Source organism: Magallana gigas, chromosome 2 (genome assembly GCF_963853765.1).
Source record: "Magallana gigas chromosome 2, xbMagGiga1.1, whole genome shotgun sequence".
In the NCBI taxonomy this organism is placed as follows: Eukaryota; Metazoa; Mollusca; class Bivalvia; order Ostreida; family Ostreidae; genus Magallana; species Magallana gigas.
Window position 1 is genome coordinate 54,010,124 of NC_088854.1, and position 23,870 is coordinate 54,033,993.

At 35.6% G+C, this 23,870-nt stretch overlaps 2 protein-coding genes across 4 annotated transcripts; one reads left to right on the forward strand and one right to left on the reverse strand.

Moving 5' to 3' along the window:
* Positions 1 to 1,505: 1,505 nt before the first annotated feature.
* Positions 1,506 to 8,930, reverse strand: LOC105331657 (alpha-N-acetylgalactosaminidase). Its single transcript, XM_011433935.4, has 8 exons — positions 8,782 to 8,930; positions 8,333 to 8,507; positions 6,714 to 6,888; positions 6,459 to 6,553; positions 4,847 to 5,008; positions 4,053 to 4,250; positions 2,966 to 3,061; positions 1,506 to 2,430 (listed from the first exon to the last, which is right to left on the reverse strand). The coding sequence occupies exons 1-8, from the start codon at positions 8,928 to 8,930 to the stop codon at positions 2,263 to 2,265; spliced, it is 1,218 nt and encodes a 405-aa protein (XP_011432237.3). The 3' UTR covers positions 1,506 to 2,262.
* Positions 8,867 to 15,622, forward strand: LOC105331659 (uncharacterized). 3 transcript variants are annotated; one of them, XM_066077248.1, is made up of 11 exons: positions 8,867 to 9,007; positions 10,623 to 10,714; positions 11,002 to 11,149; positions 11,239 to 11,433; positions 12,107 to 12,262; positions 12,514 to 12,814; positions 13,027 to 13,253; positions 13,778 to 13,897; positions 14,042 to 14,258; positions 14,623 to 14,983; positions 15,453 to 15,622. In XM_066077248.1, the coding sequence occupies exons 2-11, from the start codon at positions 10,626 to 10,628 to the stop codon at positions 15,484 to 15,486; spliced, it is 1,848 nt and encodes a 615-aa protein (XP_065933320.1). In that variant the 5' UTR covers positions 8,867 to 9,007; positions 10,623 to 10,625; the 3' UTR covers positions 15,487 to 15,622. The 3 variants fall into 3 exon arrangements, with proteins under 3 accessions (XP_065933320.1, XP_034301454.2, XP_019924229.3); XM_034445563.2 differs by lacking the exon at positions 8,867 to 9,007 and adding an exon at positions 9,661 to 10,326; XM_020068670.3 differs by lacking the exon at positions 8,867 to 9,007 and adding an exon at positions 10,471 to 10,522.
* The last annotated feature ends 8,248 nt before the right edge of the window (positions 15,623 to 23,870 follow it).

Genomic DNA, 23,870 nt, shown 5'->3' on the forward strand with positions numbered 1-23,870 from the left:
TGACAAATCTGGATTGTATTTTAGTTGTTAAAGAATGGGGGGTTTCTTTCATAATGAAATCTATTAGGAGGAAAAATGTTAACGGGAAATGGTGTCCTCGGATAGATTTTTGGTGTGGATTAATCCTGTGTAAAGCAGGTATGAGTAAAATGGAGAACCTGTTGATTTTAAGTTCTGTGTTATAGGTTTCTAGACTTATAGATAAGTGCCACAGAGGAACTAATTTGTGGGTAACACTCATACCCTTTTGTTAGAATGTACAATTTATGTACATGTTTTAGGTTTTATCAAGGTCGGCAAATATTTAATCAGTAGACCAGGTCTGATAGTCTGATAAATCTTCTAAGTCTCAATTATCCTAACGCACTATCGGCGTTAATTGCACTCATGAATCTTAAAATGTCTGTAACTTGATCTTATATTTGACTTTACCAAATTTTTAAAATGTTGTCGAGGTATTAATGATAATTACTCCGGTTTTTGTTGTTGTTTTTTTTTTTGGTTTAGTTTCTTTTCGTTTTTTATTGTTCTCCACAAAAATTTCTACACGATAAAGAATGTTAATTAATTGTATATAATTATCATCATCGTGTAAATTAAATATTCTACATTCGACTTTGAATTCAACAATAAGCCCCCTCATTTAATGGAGACTTTATCATACAGAATTCAAGTGCTTATTTCTGACTTGACCGTTGATCATGACTCTCTATCAAAATGACTCCGATGTTTGAAAATTAACCTTAAATTTACTTTTTGATAAAGATATGAACTGGTTTTCAACCCCATGGAACAACTCAAATTAACTAAGACGATGACATTACAACGCAAACGAAAGGAGATAAATTTAAAAAGCAAAGTCCAAACAAGTCATTCAAGTTATGAAATCATTGTAACATTGACCGTTCTGACCTTGACCTCTCTAACTTTTCATTACATCTACCAACCAAAGCTTTTTTGACATTTAAGTACATCTACCGAGTATGATTCCCTCTATTTCTGACGGAAACTTATTAACTCTATATTATGTAGAAACAGCCAAACTGAAATCTACGTGCCCCGTTTATCGTTTGGTCGAAACTTGTAAAGCGACCTAAGAAAAATCACGGACTGCACGAAATAATCATGATAATGTCAGACTAATATTCCCTAAGGAGACTGGTTCTTTTAACTAATGAACTGATGAAAATTAACATTAATTTTGTGAATTTTTCTCCATTTATTTACAATCAATTCATTAATTTGTTAAAAGAAAGATGCAAATATAAACAATAAAATGTTTTCTTTGATGAATGCGGGTTATTAAGGTAGTGATCATTGCAGAAAAATAAATACATAACCCGCTAACGCAATGTCGCCAACTTCATATCATGCATGAATCACCAAAGAAAGCATTTTATTGTTTAAATGAACACTTGAACATTTCTGTGTAATATTTCATCACAGAAAGCAACCTAATGTTTTATAACACCTGGTGCTGTGAAAATACACATTTAACAGAAAACACCATTTTATATATTTTATTTCTCAAAGAGTATTAAATCCCGCTCTGTACAACCACACACTAAGTACATGACCTACTCACTACAAACATGTAGAGATTTCACAGTACTGTAACACAATACATGATCAAGCAGACTTAATTCACAAAATAATTGTTCAACATGATTCTGTTATATATAAGAAATCTACACCTGAGAAAATTCATATCCCTTAAACGATTCAAACTTATTCATCTACATAATTCGACATAGTGAATATTGAACAATTATGCAAAAAGAGAAGCTAAGGTATTAACTAAAGCAGAAACTTGGTAAAAATACAACACAAAAATATGCATATAAAAATTTGTTTGGATTATATTATTTCTGATTCTGTACATAGCTTTATAATAATCCAACCTGTCTGTTAAATCTGTCAAATGTATTACAATAGCAAAAATATTTCAAAATGCATTCAGTAATGGAGAGGAACAAAGGTTTGTGTGTGGACATGTTGTATATATATAGTTTATTGAATACATAAATGCCAAGATATGAGTGATTCAATAACTAACAGATAAATAATTAACTACACAAACATTAAATACACAAACATAAATTTAGCAGGAAATACCCAATGTAAAGGCTGTTAAATGATTATCAGTAAATATGGATCTGATTGCATTTAAATTTCAGATATACCAAAATGAAGTTTGCATGAACAGTCCAACAAATGCGAGATCAATGGTCACAGCCTCAGTATCACTAACTGTTCGTGGGTCTAGTTTCCTAGGTATACAGCTTTACCGAGGAAAACTCCCGAGGGGTTCACGGTGATGTTAATATTGTCTGCGGATTTAAACATTCCCACGTAACGTCCATCAAACACCTCCGTCACATTGTAGCCCCCTGATCCAACCATTCCAAGGGTCTCACACTTCAAACTCAACTGAAAATAAATCAACAGTCTTATGAAAAAAATCATAAACTTAAATATTCTATAATAGACAGAAGTAGATTCTCACTATTGATAATTGAAAAGTTAGTTTTTACGAAAAATATTGACTGGTCAGTACTTCTATCACCACCATTAAAATCAGCTATGAAAAATAACTTGCAATAACCAGAGATAAAATTTTTTGTTATTTTATTAGAAGAGAATAATATGCTAACTTTACTCAAGAAAAGCAACTCAAATCTGATTATGTCACATGAACATTTGCTAAGCATTGCTTCATTATCTTTTTTTTTTTATGGTTACGATTATAGCAATTCACATTATTTTTACTGTCACTTTTGATATTTGTTAACTACATGTAGATGATTTATTAACCTGAAAGAAATAATTACACTTTAGCCCTGGCCTCTTGAAAGATTATTGATAAATCATTACATCAGGGTCATAAAAAGTCCAATGACAGTGTATATCAATAGATATCAACAGAGCATACTGTATGATAGAGTGCCCGCCTGTGTTAAATTACCTTTTCCGGTGTGCCATAGGACCCAGTATAAAGAACAGCAAAAGCAGCACTCCCCTTTGGCATCACAGGTCTAAACCATATCTGTATTTGGTTCATCTGTCAATAGAAAACCGAGTTTCAATTGATCAATTGATTAAAATGCCATACATTGCTAAATTTGTATTGATCATATCAAAGAGCAGCAAAGTCAGAGGTGTCCGAAGCATCTCATCATTGTTATTTACAGGTGCTTCTGGTCAGTAAACAGCAGTAAAGAATGATATAAGTAACACTAGAAATATTTGATCACATAATTGGTTTGAAGCTATAATCAGGCATCTGTCCAGCAAATTTTCAGCAAAGAGGTTTTTTTCCTCGTTTTTTTTTTTTTTTACTTCCAATGAACCGTTTTAACAGAAGCTTGGACTTTCGGTTGGATGTTACTATCTAGTTTGCTCATCAAATCAAGCTGTCAAACATTGACATCCTTTCTTCTAATTCGCTAAGAGAACCTCATTAATATTCATAGATTTTCAAAACCGTTGCTCTGCTGTGTGAAACTGAGGCTGTTTCAGCGAAATATACATCCCTGGATGAAGTCGGACGAGTGTCATGGGGTTTAATGTATGCATATATATTAGCCAATAGCTGGACAGTTAACCATGAATAGACCCCGCCTTCATCAAATCGGAGTTTATCACGTACTGCCCAAAGTCCAAGCTCTTGTTAAAACAGTTCTAAACTGGTCATCAAGTCTCTAAGATGGAATTTAACAGAAAATCATGGTTTATCAAGAATATCAGCTAGCTGGACAAACTGTGAGTGCATATACAAAATGAATAAATTATTGGGCCAAATGATACACCTTAATTTTACAGCTTAAAAAGCTTCTGTAAATATGGAATATTACAGATATATTTAAGATGGATAAACTTTTACAAATCTGACTCATGCGAGATTGTTTCATAAAGCTGGATAAGAATTAGGCCACTCTTTGTCTCTGCACGAAAGTATATGTACATGTTGATTACTAATCAATGAACAAGGCATTTTCATTCAGGATCAGAACTTTGCCATCTGTCACCTATAAGCCAAGAAGACTACTCACATCCAGTATGATTGACCCTGGCTGTCCCATTGGGTCCTGGTTTATAGCAATCACGTCTTTGTTGAGCAGTATAGACTTGGAGTAAGGGTCCATCTTCCTGAGGTCAGCCGACATGAGCAGTGGGGCAGCCATGATCGCCCACATGGCCATTTGTGCCCGCTGCTGGTCCCGACTCAAGCCAAAGTTTCCAATGATCAGCTATAATATATCAACAAAAATTACCACTGACCTTACTTGTCACTGTTTAAACCTTATGTATATATCATGCATATTGAAAATTTGAATTGAACTTTTAAAAGAATCAAATATCAGTCATATAGATTACCATTATCTTTGATTCACTCTATCAAATAAAATCATGGATCTAATTACCAGCAAGATGTTTTCCAGGATAAGTTATTTGTTAATTGGGCTGGGACAATATAACAAAATATGGATACGAAAAATTCAATTTCTGTATTATAGACCATATGCTTAAATTTCATTTAAATGTGACATATTATCCAATGGGAACTCAGTTTTTTAAAACCAAAATAAAATACTGAGAGCACAATGTATTCAAAATGACAACCATGTCTATGACAGTATAAAGTGTTTTCTCTTAAGGCTTCAAGTTTCAACAATTTAAGTAAAAGTATTTTATTTTAGATAATGGAAAACAACCTCTTTCATCGAAAGAATATTATCATCATGATACCTATCATATTGTGACACAAATATAGTGACACATATCTATACAGAAAATAATGTATTGTCCCAGCCCTGTTTGTTAACGAATTATAAAATGTACATACCATGTCAGGATCATTAAAACTGCCTGGACCAGCCACCTCAAAGAAGTTTCCCTCGTTCTTGGCGTAGTAGTTGACGATTTCCGTCACACTGTCCCATGAATCCTGGATGTCATCGTAATTCCTCCAGATGTTACAGCTCTTGGCGATGGCCTTGTAGTCAGGCTAAAGTTACAAACAATCATATACATGTTCTTGAATTTAGCAGCTACCAGTTTGCTAGGTTGAAACCTACACTATACTATTAGTAATGAGTATAATGTGCAGTATAAATTGAGCTATGCATGCTAACAGTGAAGTGAAAATCAGAGTAATTTCATTGTACATGGGTTTGTAAGCAGTATGTTTGATGTCTTCCATTCTGTACTCGATCCTGTCTAAGAGATCCAACTGCTTAATTCAACAATTATCAGTATTTTATTACATAAAAGATGCCACTATCTAAGCTAAGTGGAGCAAGTGGTTCAGTGGTCAAATGCACTAGACCAGTGAATGAAAACAGCTGGTTCAAATCCCACTGCTGCCAATTGCTGGTGTGTGTTTTGATTTCCCGCCAAGACACTTTATCTGCCTCATATCAGTCCATCAAGCTGAAAATGGGCACCAGCTTATGCTGAAAGTTATTTTGTTAAAGAGTGTTTTGCTATCAACGGAGAGTCGATGACTTTCATCTAGTCAGCACCACCAGGTATAACTCAGTCCTGATGAGCCTCATGGCTGAACTATCTTAAGCATGCATAAAAGTCAAAGCAGCTTGAAGTAAAATAGAAACTAAAAATAATCTGAGCAAACAGACAAAATGATAAATTCATTACAATCTTAAAATCTTTTCCTGCCCCTATGATAATGTATACAAATGTTATACACTGTCAGAGTCAACAATTGAAATCATTTTGTACGGAGGGGAAGTTTAGCATGTTCAAGTAAACAAGTGGTCGGAAGATCATAATAAGTGGTAGCAAACATAGGTATACACTGGCTAGATCAAGAAGATATCTGCTTAAGTGCTTAAACAAGGAAACAGCATACTAGGGTCTCTACAATTTTTTAATATCTAATCGTACTGTAAATGAAATCATGGGATTTAATAAAACTTTCTTTTCCTCTGCATATACTACATTATTTTCATATACGCTACTTTTTGTTGTGTTACTAACAAACTTGCCTAATTACTGGTTTATGAAATAGGAACACATTGCGTTTTAAATACATACACAATGTAACAAAATACAGGCACTTGATTTTTTTAACTTTTTTTTTACCAGGCATTTGAAGATAATTTTCCATGCTATAAATAGTCATATTTAATCATTTATGTGCAGTCTTGTGCATCATCCATTTAAACCGATGATACAACCATTCCTTTTAATTGAAAGCAAACTCAGATTCAGTCTTATGCTTCTTACATTTATAAATAATTAAACGTTTAGAAATTAGAATGTCTGGCCCCTGTGACAAATAACAAAGAATGAAGGAATGCAAAATATGAGTACAGACCAACCATTATCTACAGTTGTAAACTTGTATGCATTACTGCAAACCAAGGTTTTGAGTGATGGAAAACATAAATGTGAATCACACCTGGGTTACTGACAATGTTTTGTATGTGACTTACTATTTTTTTATAAGCAACAAAGTAAGCTGGCCAACTGCAGGAATAGAGAATGGGTCTGCCGGTCTTATTCAGGAAAAACTCCATGATAGGATAACCTTAAATTGTCAATATTCAATGTTACAAACGTGGTCATGTTAACGAAATAAATGGTTTGATTTTGTTCTGAAGTAAAATATGAGAAACCAAATTCATTACAGACAGTTAGACAGATCTGCTTACTTTGTATTTAGTTGTTACAATAAAAACAAGAATTACCAGATGTCATATCCTCTATGTTACTATAGCAACCGTCCAGCTTCAGGAGGTCCACCCCCCAGTCAGCAAATGTCTGGGCGTCAGTCTCCATGAAGAATTTGCTGCCTGGAAATCCCCCGCAAGTCTGTGTTCCAAAGTCCTCATAGATACCAAACTTCAGGCCTTTACTGTGAATCTATAAAGCATTATATTGTCAACAATCTGCATTGCTCCAAGGACACTACACAGAATATGACTATTTGCCAGATATTATGTGATTAGCACAGACTTATGTACTATAATCCAACTTTTATGTGTGCAAACATCTTAATTTAGCAATCTATTATAATTAGTGATAAATTAAACTGAAACATATTTTAGGATTTGAGCCTTTTTGAATCGAACTACATTTCCTGGGAAAAACCACACAAGCCAACATAATCAGATCTTGATTTACATTTCACATTTGTATTACAAGTGAAAAGCTGTCAATGTGACAGCAAACCGGGTTTTCTTTTATGTGAACTGTATCCATAATCCATGTCAACCCGTATCCAGTGAAATGGATAAGGTGAAAGGGTACCCTATATGCAATATTTTGCCAAAAAATGACCAAGTTCAAAAGCAGGTATTTTTTTCATAAATAATCAGAAATCAAAATCCTAGCAATATGCACACCTCTGATATATGTACAATTGATCTGCAAAAGAACAACTTCCTATCTTGAAAACTGTAGGAGGAGTTATCCGTACAATGAGGGTACCCTATATGCAATATTTTGCCAAAAAATGACTAAGTTAAAAAGCAGGTATTTTTTTCATAAATTACCGGAAATCTAAATCCTAGCAATATGCACACCTCTGATATATGTACAATTGATCTGCAAAAGAACAACTTCCACCCGCCCGCCCGCCAATTTCACCATTTTAATAACCGGATTTTTCCGTTGGAAAACCCCGTTAAAAAGGAGGATTTTTTGCTTGATGAATTTACTTTTTGTTCAGTTTGTAAGTGTTTAATAATAATTTCTTCAAAACTGTGATTTAAAAAAAAAAAATTTAAATATTACTCTTGTTGAGTGCATTGATTAAAGAAAAATTTCCCAAGTGTGTTGATGTTAAAATATTCAGGCAGCTTTTTAACCATTAGTTTTGCATAGCTCCATGCATTGTCTACTCTTTCCTTTGTTTGCTTTTTAAACAGACTATAAATAGACTGAATCGATTCTATGCTGGCATGCCATTAGAAAACCAATCAATATTCCAAGTTAAAATTTGATCATGGCAGAAACTGTAAATTGAATTCCATTAATAAATTGTAACATGGTGTATGTTATCATTGGAAGTTAAATAGTTCAAGTTTTCTTACCCCCATTCCCCCCCCCCACCCCCACCACACACATACATATAGAAACTGTTTTGGTACAAGTGTCTATATTAAAGTTGTTTTGATATTTCAAAAAATTAAACTCACTTGAAAATGAAAAAATGAAGAAAAAAAAATATGGATTCAAAAATGCAAAATGAGTAAAATCTCAGCTGAGTAATTTCTCAGGATTCAATTCAGAACTTAATTCTGTTTTTAAGGAATCCAGGCTGGATCAGAGATAAAAGGGTAAGCAAATCTGCCACTAAACTCACATAATCACCCAAAGCTTTCATGCCACTAGGGAAGCGTTTGGGGTCGGCCTGCAGCTTGCCATCAGGTCCCCGTTCCTTGGCCATCCAGCAGTCATCAACATTCACATACTCATAACCAGCGTCTTTGTAGCCATCAGCAGCCATCCTATCCGCCATTTGCATGTAGAGTTTCTCTCTAAAAACACACAAACATCTAGTTTTACATGCATTTCATTTTCTCCGCATTGATATGCCATTGTGATTTGCTACTAACTACTACGCTATCGCCGCCTATCGGGGAGTCTTGTATCTGTACCTTTCCCTCTTATAAATTCACTCTTATAAAAAGATTACTTTAATTTTTATACAGATATTACATAACTACATAAAATACTATAACATATCAACAAGAAATATAAATAATTTTTATGTGAATATTCTAATTTAACAGTTTAGTGAGGAAGACCTACCCAATGCAGTTTTCTGGGTCATTGTCACAATCAACATTACACCTAAAGCGCTCCCAAGAGTTCCAGCCCATCGGCGGTGTGCGGCCCAGCCCATTATCCAGGGCATATAAAACAGAAACTCCTGCCAGAAGTAGTAACACTTTCTCCATTTTGATGACTGCTAAAAACCAAACATGAACAACAAATAAGCAAGAAGCTGAAAACTTGTTAGTGACTTAAATTACCGGTAATACTGATTGTCTCTATTTAATTCAGATTTATTACTGGTATGTCTTATCACTTGAATAAAACGAAGTTTTTAAACGATTTTCAAGTAAAATGAAAGATAATTGAAATAAACTTCTATTACTTTCAATTTGCTTCCAGTTATATAGTACAATAACAGAATAATTATGGATCACAAAATCAACATTTGATACACAAAAAAAAAATCAATCTTGCATGATTGAATGACGAATGACGCGCTTTTAAATCAAGCCTTAAAACACCAATAAAGCCACATTTACAGCTTTGATGCAACAACTAACAATTAGATAAGTAACTGTATACTAATTTACTTACAAATACCAACGGAAGCCGCCTACTTTCCCTTTGTGTATAGTCTCACGTGAGTCAAACTGAGATCATGTGATTTCATACCATGTGACGAATCACCAGATGTAATATTTTAGATTCATTGCCCTCTATCTTAGATCATTTATAAAAATCAGGAAAAGGCTACTTAATATGTCAAACATTAATCACCCAAAAATAGGGGAAATGATATAAATGTAATTTTTTTTATTTAATAAATCAAGACCATGTAAACATATCGGGCTTAGGAATCTCTTTTTTCTCACCGATTTACAGTCAAGTCGTACACAGACCAACTCGTATACAGGTCAACTCGTATACAAAATTTTCCGCATAAAAAAACGAAAGTCAACTCGTATACAAAAAATTCCCGTATACTAAATCGACAGGAAACACACAGGTGTCGTACCATGTTGAAAAATGTTTGGGAAATGACATTTAAAAGCGGAAAGTTGGATATATTTTTTTCAAAAAAAATAACGAGGACGTATCTTAATTAGCCTTGCCTTTGAGAAGTCATCCGTTTGGACGTGCTTGTTGTTTTAACAATTATTGTTTTGATGTGTAGAAATAATTACCAAATAATAATGATTGGATTGACACAATTAATTATCGTTAATTTTTTTGTTGTAATTTCACATCGTTACCGAGTTTAATCACAATGCACAATCATACAGCAATCTTTGTAATGGTTGATGACATCCATTTTATTCTTATATGTAATTTAAACATATTTTATTGAGTAATCAAGTGGATTAGGCAACAGGCAAAGCCTATATAAACCCTCTCCAAAATATGTTTTGTTACGGGATTTTTTTGTATACGAGTTGACTTTCGTTTTTTTATGAGGCAATTTTGTATACGAGTTGACCTGTATACGAGTTGGTCTGTGTACGACTTGACCGGACACCTTCTCACCACAAGACGCGCCAAAACACGTTTAAAACTGTCCGAGTTGACAGATAAACACGAGTGGGTATTTCGATGGTTTATTATTTATTACTGCATTACATCTCTCATTCTTCATTAATGTCATACTTTGATAATAATGAAAATAAATGCATTAAAACTTAAATATTATTAATATCTTAAAAACCATTATCACACAAGCATGGTCAGATGGACCGGTTTAAATAGCCTTGTAACATGATGTAATAGTGTCCTCCCGGTATAATATTTGCCTTGATTCGTTAGAATTTCAGACATGCACTACTTATTTCTTTAATTTTTATTGAATCAGTAAGGCATAGATTTTTTATTTGTTGTAGAACATGGCGACTGGGGATCTCACAAACAACATTAGAAAACTTCAGAAAGAACTGAAGTCAATGAAGTACCAGGAAACCCTGGACTTGAGTGGGTATGTGTTAAAGACATTCATTATCATGGACCTAATATGTCAAAGGTCATTTGTCATAGACAGAAAATTATAAGGTTCATTCAGGAAACCCTGGGTTGGAGTGGGTATATGTGTAAAAGAAATTCGTAGACCTAATATATGTCGACGTCATAGGTCATTTATCATACACAGATAAGTACAAGATTCATTCATGTTTAAATATTGAAATTATCATATTTTATGAACCTAGCCCATATAAGGAAAATGATGCCTCAAATTGACTTCGTTATTGGCTTTATGTGTTTTAGCTTGGCCCTGGGTAAGGCCTCTGCCTTGCTTCCTATCTACCACTACGCCTTCACCACTTACAGCTGTGCCATTGCTGAGCTGATTGCTGGCACAGACACTGAGTTATATACCAAGACAGACCTACGCTTCATGGAAGGATGCTACAAGGTTTATAAACATATGTTGTAGCTAGAATAGAATTCAAATTTATTGTTCAAATGCTTCAGTTCAAAATACCATGTACTTTGATATTGTAGATTTTGAGGGACTTGTTCCATTACAAACCTCCTATTACAAAGGAACAGTTTTTCAATAGTGGTTTTGTTGAGAGGAAAATCATTATGTGTACAGAAGTAATGAAGTTAATACAAAAGAAGAATAAGTCTCTCCAGGCCCCCAGAAAGGCCCCCACCACTACAACAAGTAACCTGGCTCAAATGATATCAACTAAGGTAATAATCTTCTCACCTGGTTCAGGTAATATTCACTTTAATAGGCATTTGTTCCAGGTTATATCTACTAAGGTAAGTCTCTCAAGACTCTTGATTGCTCTAGGTGATACAATGTATTTACTAAGGTAAGTGTCTCTAGCTGCTCTGAAAAGCCCATACCATTTCAACAAGTTACATGGCCACGGTGGTATCTACTTGGGTTCAGCAAGTATCTCAGCCTCTCACCTGATCCAGATAATATCTCCTTAGGTACCAGCATTCCATCTGTTCCACTAAAAATCTCAGCTGTCCTCCTGGTCCATGTGATAGAACCATATTAACAAGAGCTTGGACTTTGGGTAGTTGTGTCAAACAGCAATGTGACGTAGGCCTGTCTATTTCATTGTAGGCCATTCAGTCATGGCTCTTTAAAATCAACAAGATTTGTCTGGCTTTTGAGCTAAGACTATGCAATGGGTGCATATTTCGCTTGAAACCGCATCATTTTAACTTGTTTTGAAGCAAAAAATAGATAGTTATGCTGTACTGAAAGTTCAAGCTCTTGTTAAAATGGTTCTACATGTACCAGTATTCAATTAGGAAAGTATTTCCAGTATCCCGTCTAATGTTGGTACAAGTGTACCGGTACAAATGTTAATAAGGTAACCTTAGTTATATTTATAATGCATTACAGGCAAACAAACCCAAGGTGACAGATTTGACTCAAGTCAGACCAGGTCATCAGAGGTCAAGACCTAGATCCTCCACAGACAGTCTGCAGAGAGAGGGCACACTGCACACTCAGAGTGTGGTGTCCCCGCGGTCACTCACAGAGAATGACCAACCACAGGTTAAACAAGTTTACATTTTTAACTCCATACTGAACATCTGAATGTGAGGGAAAATTACACTGAAGGCAAAAATATTGATCAACGTCCTAATCTCAATATGTACATGTATTGAATATTGATAACATATACATTATATAAATATAAATGTATTATTATCTTTTATGTTAGTTGTATATATTTGCACAAAGTATTAAGTTATATTAGTGAATTTTGTTTTACCTGGTTGTTACAAACTGGCTTTATGATACAGGTTGTGAATGAGTTACTGCAGCCAGTAGGAAATATTCCCAGGCATGTGGCCCACCCACACCACAGGTCAGCTGAATGTGAGCCGACCAGAGAAGCTGACTCCTCGTCGTCGTCCGAAGTCTCAGATAATGACCTGGGGGATTATAATCAGAGGTCTCCCCCAGTCCATGTGGCCAGTGTGACCTCTCCTCCCAGGGTCACCAAGGAGGTGCTGCCCTCTGTTGGAGATGTGAGGGGATTTAACTGGGCAGTGGTGACTCCCAGCATTGCTAAAACAAAATCAACTTTGTCAAATCGAAGTGGTATGTTTTGTATTAAAAGGATTTTAATTGCATTATACATTGACATCAAGGGGATCAGAAAATACCTTGTAGATCAGTTATAGCTAAGTAAAATTTTCTTCACAGTAATTTTTACATAAATGGGGAATGTAAGTAGACTTTGCATTGCATTAAAAAAATATTGATTTGGTTCTTCTATTGGTTCTTGTTTCAACGATCTTTTATTGCTTTAGATTATCCAGGTTCTCGGGTTTGTTTTGATGAGGAGGAGGATGATGACGACGAAGGCGATAATGATATAGAGACTGTCATGGCTGCCACTCCAGCACATTCCATTATGGAACCTCCACAGAATGGGGTTACAATGGCAACAGTTCAAGCCTCACCTGGCCCTTCTTCAAACACTCAGTCTGCACAGACCGGTCAGCAAATGTCAACTAATGAGACTCACATTCTTAAGGTGAATTACTGCAGGGAGTTACGGTATACTGTATAAAGGGTTATTTTCGCCCCATATTATTTTCTCCTTTCAATACTTGCAAACGGTTTCACCATGTCTTAAATTCGCTCAGACACGCTTGTGTATTAAAGAGATAACTTGGAATATTGGAATTCGCCCAGTCTTAAATTCGCCCGCTGACAACAAGGGCGAAACGGGCGAAAATAAAATGGGGGCGAATATTTCCCTGTATACAGTATTATTCAATTCCACATTTAAATTTTTAATGATTTCTTTGTTAGTTCTTCAGGCTGAAGTTTTAATTTCACATTTGATCTTTATTAAATGAAATCTTAATATAATTTAAAAAGAAGAGAAACTTTTACAATGGATTAATGTTCATTGAAAATTCAATGTGAAATGACTGACACAATTAGATTTATTCCACTCCTACATAAATTTGGATGACAGCTATGGACTGGTTTCTTCATGTACATGTATGTCTCATTATGTACATTCAATTAAAACATATCACCTGTTTTTAGGCAATAGAACAGCTAACCAAATGTTTTGGGACATTGGAATCTGGCTTAACAAGGTCCATTGAGTCACTTAATGCTCGAATGATTCTTGTGGAGAATAGAGTTTCCATGATGGAAAACAAGGTACTAAGTTCTTCTTAATAGCCATTTACTCATACCAATAATTTCGCAATTAATCCATCAGACAGTGGATGAGACAATACCAATGCATGTTCTGTTGTCGAATGTAGGTACTAATCAGGTTCTAACTTGGAATACCTTTGATAGATTGAGATGGTTATGACAAATTCTCAAAGAACAGAACAGCCAGCACTCCAGTCTGTAAATCCTGGCAGGGAGTATCGGCAAGTGTCCACAGCTTCTGCTCCGAGAGAGAGAGAACCGGTGGTAGTGCCACAGAGAACAGTGACCAATCAGGCAGCTAGTGCTCCAAGACAAAGAGAATCGGCCCTAACATCACAGACATCAGCAACTATCCAAGCAGGTACTTTGTATTCTTAATACATCTTACTTTAAGCAAGTACTTTATTCCACAAAAACAACATTATGTGTCCAATCACTAATGAAGATTTACCAAACATTGACTGCAACAAAATGCAATATATCATTCTATTCAGCTAGAAATGTGTAAAGGTAAAACGTACAAACATATTTTTTTAGAAAGAGTTTATACTGTTGATGAATTATACATTATGTTGGACACAATTTTGACTTATAAAATGTTCTTTCAGCCAAGAATACAAACATGTATCTCCAAAAACAACACCATTCAGATTGTCATTCTTATATTTACGTTAATAAAAGTAACACATTATGCAAAACACATACTGTATTTCTTTTCATTTAAGAAATTCCTATGAATGGATCACACCAGTTGAAAGATGATAAGGAATTTCAAATAGCAGCAACAAATAAATACAGCAAGAAATCTCCAGAGTTGAAGGGCCCTCCATCACAATCCGCACTGTACGACGAGTCGACCCTGGTCATGTTCTCACCGATCCGTCATGTGGCAGGTTCCTCCATCCATCAACAGACACCTGAATCCACTTTCTGTTCTACAAACATCGATCCTAACGACCCCCGACTCTCCAGTACCCCCGCCCGAGGTACAGCGGAGATGGACACACAGCTAGTACTAGGGGAGTCCATGAACCTCCAAAGCGGGGACATGAGTACACAGGACCAAGTCAGCAGAATAAAAAATCTGTAAGTCTCAAGTGTTATTAATGTTTATAACTTTTCTATTTGTGTGAATCTGTTTAAGTGATTTTTTATTTTTTAAGTTGTTAAAATATAATGACGGACATAATTTTTTTGGCATTACACTTTTTGCCTTATGAAAAACTTCAAAAAGATCACCAATATATAGAAAAATATACATTCACTATAAAAATTAAGGATTTATAAGAGTAACACCTACGGTTTTTAAATTCAATATATTGATAAAGCAAGAGGTTAACCTGAACCAGGTAGATTTTGCAATGAATTTTTCTTTTGACTAAAGACAAAAGATTAACCTTTTTTTTGCCAACAAATCTGTTACATGTCTGTGTGCATGCATTTTTTGCCAACAAATCTGTTACATGTCTGTGTGCATGCAAACATTAGGTTGTTAAAATTTTACAAAGACTTAACATGACACCCAGCATTCAATGTGTCTCTTTTTCTTTTACAGATTCAAGTCAACAGAAATAATGTTGAAGCAGTGATTTAATGAATATTCACATTATTATAGATATATTAATTTATTTTGCAGTCCATTGTCCTATCTGTTTCACTATGGACAAATTAATACCTCAAGTGTCATACTTTCATGTTAGAATAAATTATGTTCAAAGAAGAGAATAGATATTTTGTTATTATTTTTACTAAAACTATTTGAAATATGTTGGAACTTGTCCTTTTTAAAATAAAAGTTGAAAAAACAACAACTGAGAGGAAACATTTTTATAATTTTTAATTAAAAAAAAAAATAGTTACATGTACAAAATTTAATAATACTGTTTTACACTAAGTGGAGGAAGACATACTCTGTTCCAGGCTCATATATTTTATTTTATGACAGATGTGCATCTTTATCAAGGACTTGAAATAGATTTTAAGTAATTTGGTGTATTATTTTGAAAACTTCTCTATTATTTGTTACGAAAAATTTCAGATCTATGATAAAAATCAACATCACATGGAGGTACATGTACTTAAAAGATATTGTTTTACCTGTATATTTGTATATATACTAGTACACTTATTTGATAAGAGTTTATCAAAATCTCTTTTTTTATTTTGTTACTAAAAGCAAAGTTTTGAGAGAAGTTTGCCAAGTGAAATCTTTTTCAGTCAGGATTAACTAAAAGTTTGTAATAATCAATCAAAATTCCCAATATTGGATTCCTTGAAATACTGAAAGCAAAATGCATGTATCCAACATTCAACACTATGTGGTTTTCCTGAGCTTTTCACTAGAAATTTCATTAAGTTCTATAAACCTCTTTAATTCTAATGGTGGTACTGGTGATGTAATGGTTAAGCCCATTGCACTTAAAACACTGTCAGGACTAGCCCCTTTCACTACCATCTTGACCAGAGCTATAGCTGAGACAAAATTAGTCTTTGTTTCTATTATCTTATGCTCCACGTAAAATGCCTTGGAGTCCCAGTAAAGTACCTACAAAAAAGAAGATAAAAATGTTTTCTTTCATTCACGTTGGATTCAAAAACATTTTTATTTTTACACGAATGAGGAAAACCTCAATTAAAGTAGTTTTAATGTATCAGTAGACAGGTACATGCATTTTAAAAATATGCAAGTCAACAACCAGTAATGAAATGAACAAACTGATGCATTTATAATTACTTTTGATCTTATCTGGAAAAAGTCCAAAAACTGTAGAGATTTTCTGTATCTTATGGTACTTCCTCCATTGATGATAGATGCTTTCAACTTTCTTAGTCCTTTCCATATGTTTTTTTCCAAAAAGAACTTCATCCTAGCAAAATCACATTCTCTGAGATAGCGAGAATTGTTCATGTGCCAGTTGGCATCTAAGTCACTAGTCCAACAGATTCCTGAAATAAATTTATTGTTATTCGGTCAGGAGATGGTATAATTAAATGAGTGGGGTTTATAACTATGAAAATATGATTGCATGTGTATTTTGTATCGTTAGGTCTACCTGATATATGGTCAACAGAAAATGTAAACCACTCTCTCTCTCTCTCACACACACTCTCTCTCTCCGTACATATGACAATGGATAACGTATACAAGACAACCTCTAGGAAATGAATTTTAGTAAATTTTAAATATGCCTATAAATACACAGTATATAAAGGGCTCCGCCCCCCGTGTTTTGACTTAAGTTTTCTAGTATTCATTATCTGTATTACATGTACCATTTATAACGCTGTCCTCTAAGATGTGCATTCGCTTAATTCCTGTCAATATGTATAACAGTAGCGTTGTTATAATTCTTATGAAGTAAGCAACATCAAATAAGGCAAATGCTGCTGCAGTGATGACAAGGTAAACAAACATTTCTATTTCACATCAACCAAAGTCAAGCTACTCAGCAATAAGCTACTCAGCAATAACGAAATTTGTTTACATTTATCGACTATATAAACAGAATTTACCGATCCCGATTGAAAAAAATAATCATAAACAGGGCGCCTAGCGCCCAAACTAGGACTTGTGACACCCAAGTGACACCGGATTCTTGGGGGCACGGGTGTCCCCCCGGGATTTCCGTCCCAAAAATTGGGCGATATTAGCACCGATTTCTGGCGCCAGGGCGCTGAGTAGACCCTATCATTCTGTTTAATAGAGAGTCTAAACAGAGCGCCTAGCGCCCAAACTAGGACTTGTGACACCCAGAGGACACCGGATTCTTGGGGGCACGGGTGTCTCCTGGGATTCCCGTCCCAAAAAGGGGCGATATTAGCACCGATTTCTGGCGCCAGGGCGCTGAGTAACCCTATCATTCTGTTTAATAGAAAGTCTCAACAGAGCGCCTAGCGCCCAAACTAGGACTTGTGACACCCAGAGGACACTGGACTCTTGGGGGCACGGGGGTCCCCCCGGGATTTCCGTCCCAAAAAGGGGCGATATTAACACCGATTTCTGGCGCCAGGGCGCTGAGTAGACCCTATCATTCTGTTTAATAGAGAGTCTAAACAGAGCGCCTAGCGCCCAAACTAGGACTTGTGACACCCAGAGGACACCGGATTCTTGGGGGCACGGGTGTCCCCCCGGGATTCCCGTCCCAAAAAGGGGCGATATTAACACCGATTTCTGGCGCCAGGGCGCTGAGTAACCCTATCATTCTGTTTAATAGAGAGTCTCAACAGAGCGCCTAGCGCCCAAACTAGGACTTGTGACACCCAGAGGACACCGGATTCTTGGGGGCACGGGTGTCTCCTGGGATTCCCGTCCCAAAAAGGGGCGATATTAGCACCGATTTCTGGCGCCAGGGCGCTGAGTAGACCCTATCATTCTGTTTAATAGAGAGTCTAAACAGAGCGCCTAGCGCCCAAACTAGGACTTGTGACACCCAGACGACACCGGATTCTTGGGGGCACGGGTTTCCTCCCGGGATTCCCGTCCCAAAAAGGGGCGATATTAACACCGATTTCTGGCGCCAGGGCGCTGAGTAGACCCTATCATTCTGTTTAATAGAGAGTCTAAACAGAGCGCCTAGCGCCCAAACTAGGACTTGTGACACCCAGAGGACACCGGATTCTTGGGGGCACGGGTGTCTCCTGGGATTCCCGTCCCAAAAAGGGGCGATATTAGCACCGATTTCTGGCGCCAGGGCGCTGAGTAACCCTATCATTCTGTTTAATAGAAAGTCTCAACAGAGCGCCTAGCGCCCAAACTAGGACTTGTGACACCCAGAGGACACCGGGTTCTTGGGGGCACGGGTGTCCCCCCGGGATTCCCGTCCCAAAAAGGGGCGATATTAACACCGATTTCTGGCGCCAGGGCGCTGAGTAGACCCTATCATTCTGTTTAATAGAGAGTCTAAACAGAGCGCCTAGCGCCCAAACTAGGACTTGTGACACCCAGAGGACACCGGGTTCTTGGGGGCACGGGTGTCCCCCCGGGATTCCCGTCCCAAAAAGGGGCGATATTAACACCGATTTCTGGCGCCAGGGCGCTGAGTAGACCCTATCATTCTGTTAAATAGAGAGTCTAAACAGAGCGCCTAGCGCCCAAACTAGGACTTTAGACACCCAGAGGACACTGGATTCTTGGGGGCATGGGTGTCCCCCCGGGATCCCCGGTCCCAAAAGTGTCAATATAATCAGCAATTTGTCGTGCCAGAAACAAGAAATCAAAGAAACAAGAAAACAAAACTGAGTTGACCTTATCATATTGTCAAATAGAGGCTGTAAACAGAGCGCCTAGCACCCAAAGCAGTTCTTATATCACTCAGATGACACCGGATGTACAGGGACTTTTAGTCCCCAGGAGATTTCTGACACAAAATGAGTCATTATAAGCACCAATATCTGGCGCCAGGGCGCTGAGTTGACCCTACATACCGTTATATATTGAGTCTAAATAGGATGCCTAGCGTTTAAACTAGGACTTGTGCTACATTGGTTACATCAGATTTTAGTGCGCAAGGGGATCCTATTGGAATCCCTGGCAAAAATTAATTGGTAATATAAGCACCGTTTTCTGGCGCAATGGACGCTGCGTTGACCCTATTTTGCCATACAGAGTCTAGACAGGGCACCTGTCGCTCAAACCCTATAAAGAAGTTTAGGAAGTTTTTGCTCATAACGTAGTTTTGTAACAGATGCACGTCATTAACAAAATATTAATTATCTACTAATTCTTTCTTCTCAGGCGTACAGTCTTTCGTGTTTGTAAATGGGGGACCAAATAAAACTCCCTGTATAACTCTCTATGTAACGTCTGATTTCTTGACGAGCAAAAACAAACGAACAAACAAACAAACAGACAGATTGTACCTTAACTTTTTTAAAGGTGAATTCCGTTAGTTTTTATATTCTCCCAAGAAAATGTTGGGTGTAGGTAGGGGAAGGGGCAACTCTTTTTATTATGGGTGCAAAACACAGTTTTAAATGTAACGTTATCAGGACGTTTTCAGATGAGGGGCAAGCAAAACTGACCCTTATAAATATAAATTGTTAAAACATGTTACATATATATCTATATATCAATAGAAAGATAAAATCGTGAATTTTTTAAATATCTAAAAATAATGCACATGTAACTTAATGCTAGAATTTATTTCGCACTCAAAACATGCGGAAAGTAGACAAAAGTGTGCCTCTAAATGCAGTACACCCATGTATTGTAGGCTCCCCCTAAAAGCAGAATGCAACCAAATCAGCCATTTTTATTTCTGTACATTTTCAAGAACAAGTCCTTAGTCATCATTTCATAGTATTTTCTGGGTACATTCGCCAGCCTTTTTGCTAGCGCTCTCGAGCGCTAGCAACTACGTTAGTCCTTTTCACTGGAATACGCATGCTCGACTCCATAGTGGGGGATTCTGGGAATACTGTACTACTGTAGATAAACTGTACCATTTGAATTTCGTTTTATCATCTTCAAGTGAAGTTCTGTGTTTTATCGTTAATGTAAAAAAGTAACAGTAGCTTCGGTCTTATAATGCAAAGTTATTTTCAATATTATAATAAATAACATGTAGCTAGCTTTATCTTAAATTCCTTCAAGCTCGGAAGACAACTTCGGATATGTTTTCCGAGCTTGCCGGAAAGGCCCGAGAAGATACGATTGCAATGGTTCCTGAAAAATTTCACTTTGAAATTGAAATTACAGTAGATACATAATGATTAAGGCACAGCCAATGAGCTATGCCATTGCCGATGTGAAGCCCACTCTAAATTCACAATTTCAAATTGAGACCCCACTCCAGCACAATTCCAGTACACCACTGTGCCTTCCTATTGTTAATTAATCGATTCAGAAATTTAAACCAATGTTTTAGAAATCTGCTTCTGTGTTTTATGATTGCTACAGCGCTAGCTCACCAATCTTTTTTAAAAGATAAGCTTGTAAAGAGCTATGTCACCCGCTAAAAAATTCATGAAATTCTGCATGTGTAAAATCCGCGGATGTTTTTGGAGTTACCGCCCTTTATTTTAGAGTCTCACAGAATTAATTTTTAAAATTTTTCTACATACTTTTTTCATGTATTCGAAAGATAATTCACTATATTATGCAACTGAGAGTTTAAAAATTTGATTTTCATGTATACCGCATAAGAATAGCAGGAAAATCCCTACCCATCATGCTTTTCCCCAGAGAAAAAAACCCCTGGATTTTATACGAAACTGTGTTTAGCTACCTATACAATTTATTATACGTAATTCTAATATTTAAAAAAATAAGAAAAAGTTAAACATATTTTAGTAAAAGTGGTGGTATTTTTTAACTTTCCAATTAAATCATTACCAAAAAAAGGGATTCAACTAAAAAGGAAATTATTTTGCTTTACAAAACGTATTTAGTATGTAGTTATTTTTGTAACAAAGGTGTTCGATGTGTTCTGTAGTGTTTTAAAATTCTGAAATTTATCTTGTTGACTTTTTTCAAACTATAACCTGTAAAGGCGTATAATCTTTTATGCACGTATGATGATATACGAATATGTTTATGCTGATATCGATGTACACATCTTTGTCAATAAGTCTGTGAGTGAATATTGTCATATAATGCAAAAACTTGACCTTTTTCATTTCAAATATATTTTCATTAGAGGAATAACTGAACACTGTGCCGGATAATTATGCCAGTGCCAAGGTGGCATTTTTGCACCCGCTTAAGATGCAGTTTCGGGAAAATCCATGTATACCAAATGATAGACCATTGTCTAGAGAGTATAAAACCACTTCTGTTTTTATTGTGTTTCACCTGACAGGTGATATATTTACCTTTAAAAATTAATGTCCCATCGGAAAATGATAATTCCCATAGGATAATTGATTCTCCTACAGGAAATATTGACAATCCTATAGGATTTTTTAAAAGTCCTATAGGAATTATATTTCCTATAGGAGAATGGTATTTCCTGTAGGAATTTGATTCAGACATGTAGTTTTCCTATATAGGATATTAAGTTTTCCTATCGTATTTTATCAAATCCTATCGGAATTGAAATTCCTATATGAAGTTCTTGTATTCCGATAGGATATTTCAAATTACCTATAGGAATATTGTTTTTCCTATGGGAAAAATTATTTTCCTATAGGAATTTATTTTTGAAAGGTAAATATCTCACCTGACAGGTGAGATACAATGATAACAAAGATGGTTGTTAACTCTATAAGCAATGATCTATCATATGGCATATTTGAATTTTTCGATATATGCAGCTTAAGCGGGTGCAAAAATGCCACCTTAGCACTGGCATCATTATCCGGCACAGTGTTACTGGTTTATGGCAATTTTTTGACGCTTGTGTCAAAGAAGATGGGTATATAAGGCGTGTAAACTGCCTATATGGGGATAGATAAGATACTTTTAAAGGTATATGTGGCGTATTTTTTCATGCTCAGAAATATTTGATTGATTGATTTATTTCAATATGTTATATAAAGATACATCTTCACAATAAATTACGCAGTTTATATCAATCAGGTTAAAAAGATATAGAAATTAACAAAAGAATTTTTTTTACTATTTTTGCGTCCACAATACATGTAAATACAGCATTTGAATAAACCACGTGATACCACGCTCAGTCTATCACAACAACAATGGCGACGACGAGAAATATAGGTATACCCGTAATACCGTTAAGTTTGACAGATTTGGCCAAGAAAAAAAAAGAGACAGACTAACAAGGATATGAACAAAGGGAAGATTGTCATCGGAGACCATGTAGATTGATGGAATAGGAATGAAATCCGAATTAACATAAGTTTTTATCATGAAGTTGTAGGGGTTTTGCTAGTCAGGTTCGTACGTGCTCCATCTGTTCCATGTCTTTACTTTATAAGTTATGAACCAGTCCACAAGTGGATTTTCGTTTAGAGAAATTTTTGAATAAAGAATAAATAAACACTCTCAGTACATGCATCCCTCAGGAGAGGGGGTATTCACTCATTTTACCGTGTCGTTGATGCTAAAATAGTGTTTCATCTTTATTACACACAATTAGCAATTTATATCGTTCTACATTAATGAATAACGGAATAATAACGCTTCGGGTATCATCTGATATAAGAATTATCTAATTTAAGACATGAAAAACGTGATTCTAATTTGTAAACAAACTGTTCTTCCATCGTGTTTTCAATACTAGGTTTTCCCGCACTCATGCGCAGTGGCGTTACAAATGGCCGATCACATTAATATTCACCAGACGTGTAGCAAAGTTAAGAGACAAATAACTAAAGAAAGAACATGTTTTACGGGCCTAGAGTTTGTGAAACGTCTAATTATAAGAAGCATGATGTATATTTTTACTAAAACTCATGTCAAAAATTTTACTCCAAATACGCCGCATATAACTTTGAATTAAAATATGATAAAATATCATAATTTTTTTCTAAATTATTGAAAACAATATGTGTTTACCACAACATCGATTTATTACCTTTAAATGTGTTAAATATTTAGAATAGGTTGATTTAAACTGGCGTATGCGTGTCAAAACCTCCAAAAAGTGTCATTTTTAGAACTTCAATGTCTTTTCTTTTATAGAGTGGATCTAGGCTACATATTTTTGTCATATAGTCGATATAAGGTTTAAAGGAAATCAAACCGATTTCAATCAATCAACAAAAACGTGGAGAGATGACCCACTTTACTTTAAAAATGTCATTTTATATCCCGACAATTGAACGTTTTAAAGACATACCACAAGTCCGTAAATTCGTGGTTGAAATTTCATTTAGCATTTAACAATGAAGTTTGTTGTGATTGAAATGGCTCAGTGGTTAGAGCACCAGACATTAGGTAACATTATATAGCTAAGGTTTTTAGGTTGTGGGTTCGATACATGTACCAACAAAACTTTAGAATTTTTTTTATCGTTTGTTAAAATATTCAAAACTGAATATAGTTAGAGATTATGCCTTTGTAAACTTG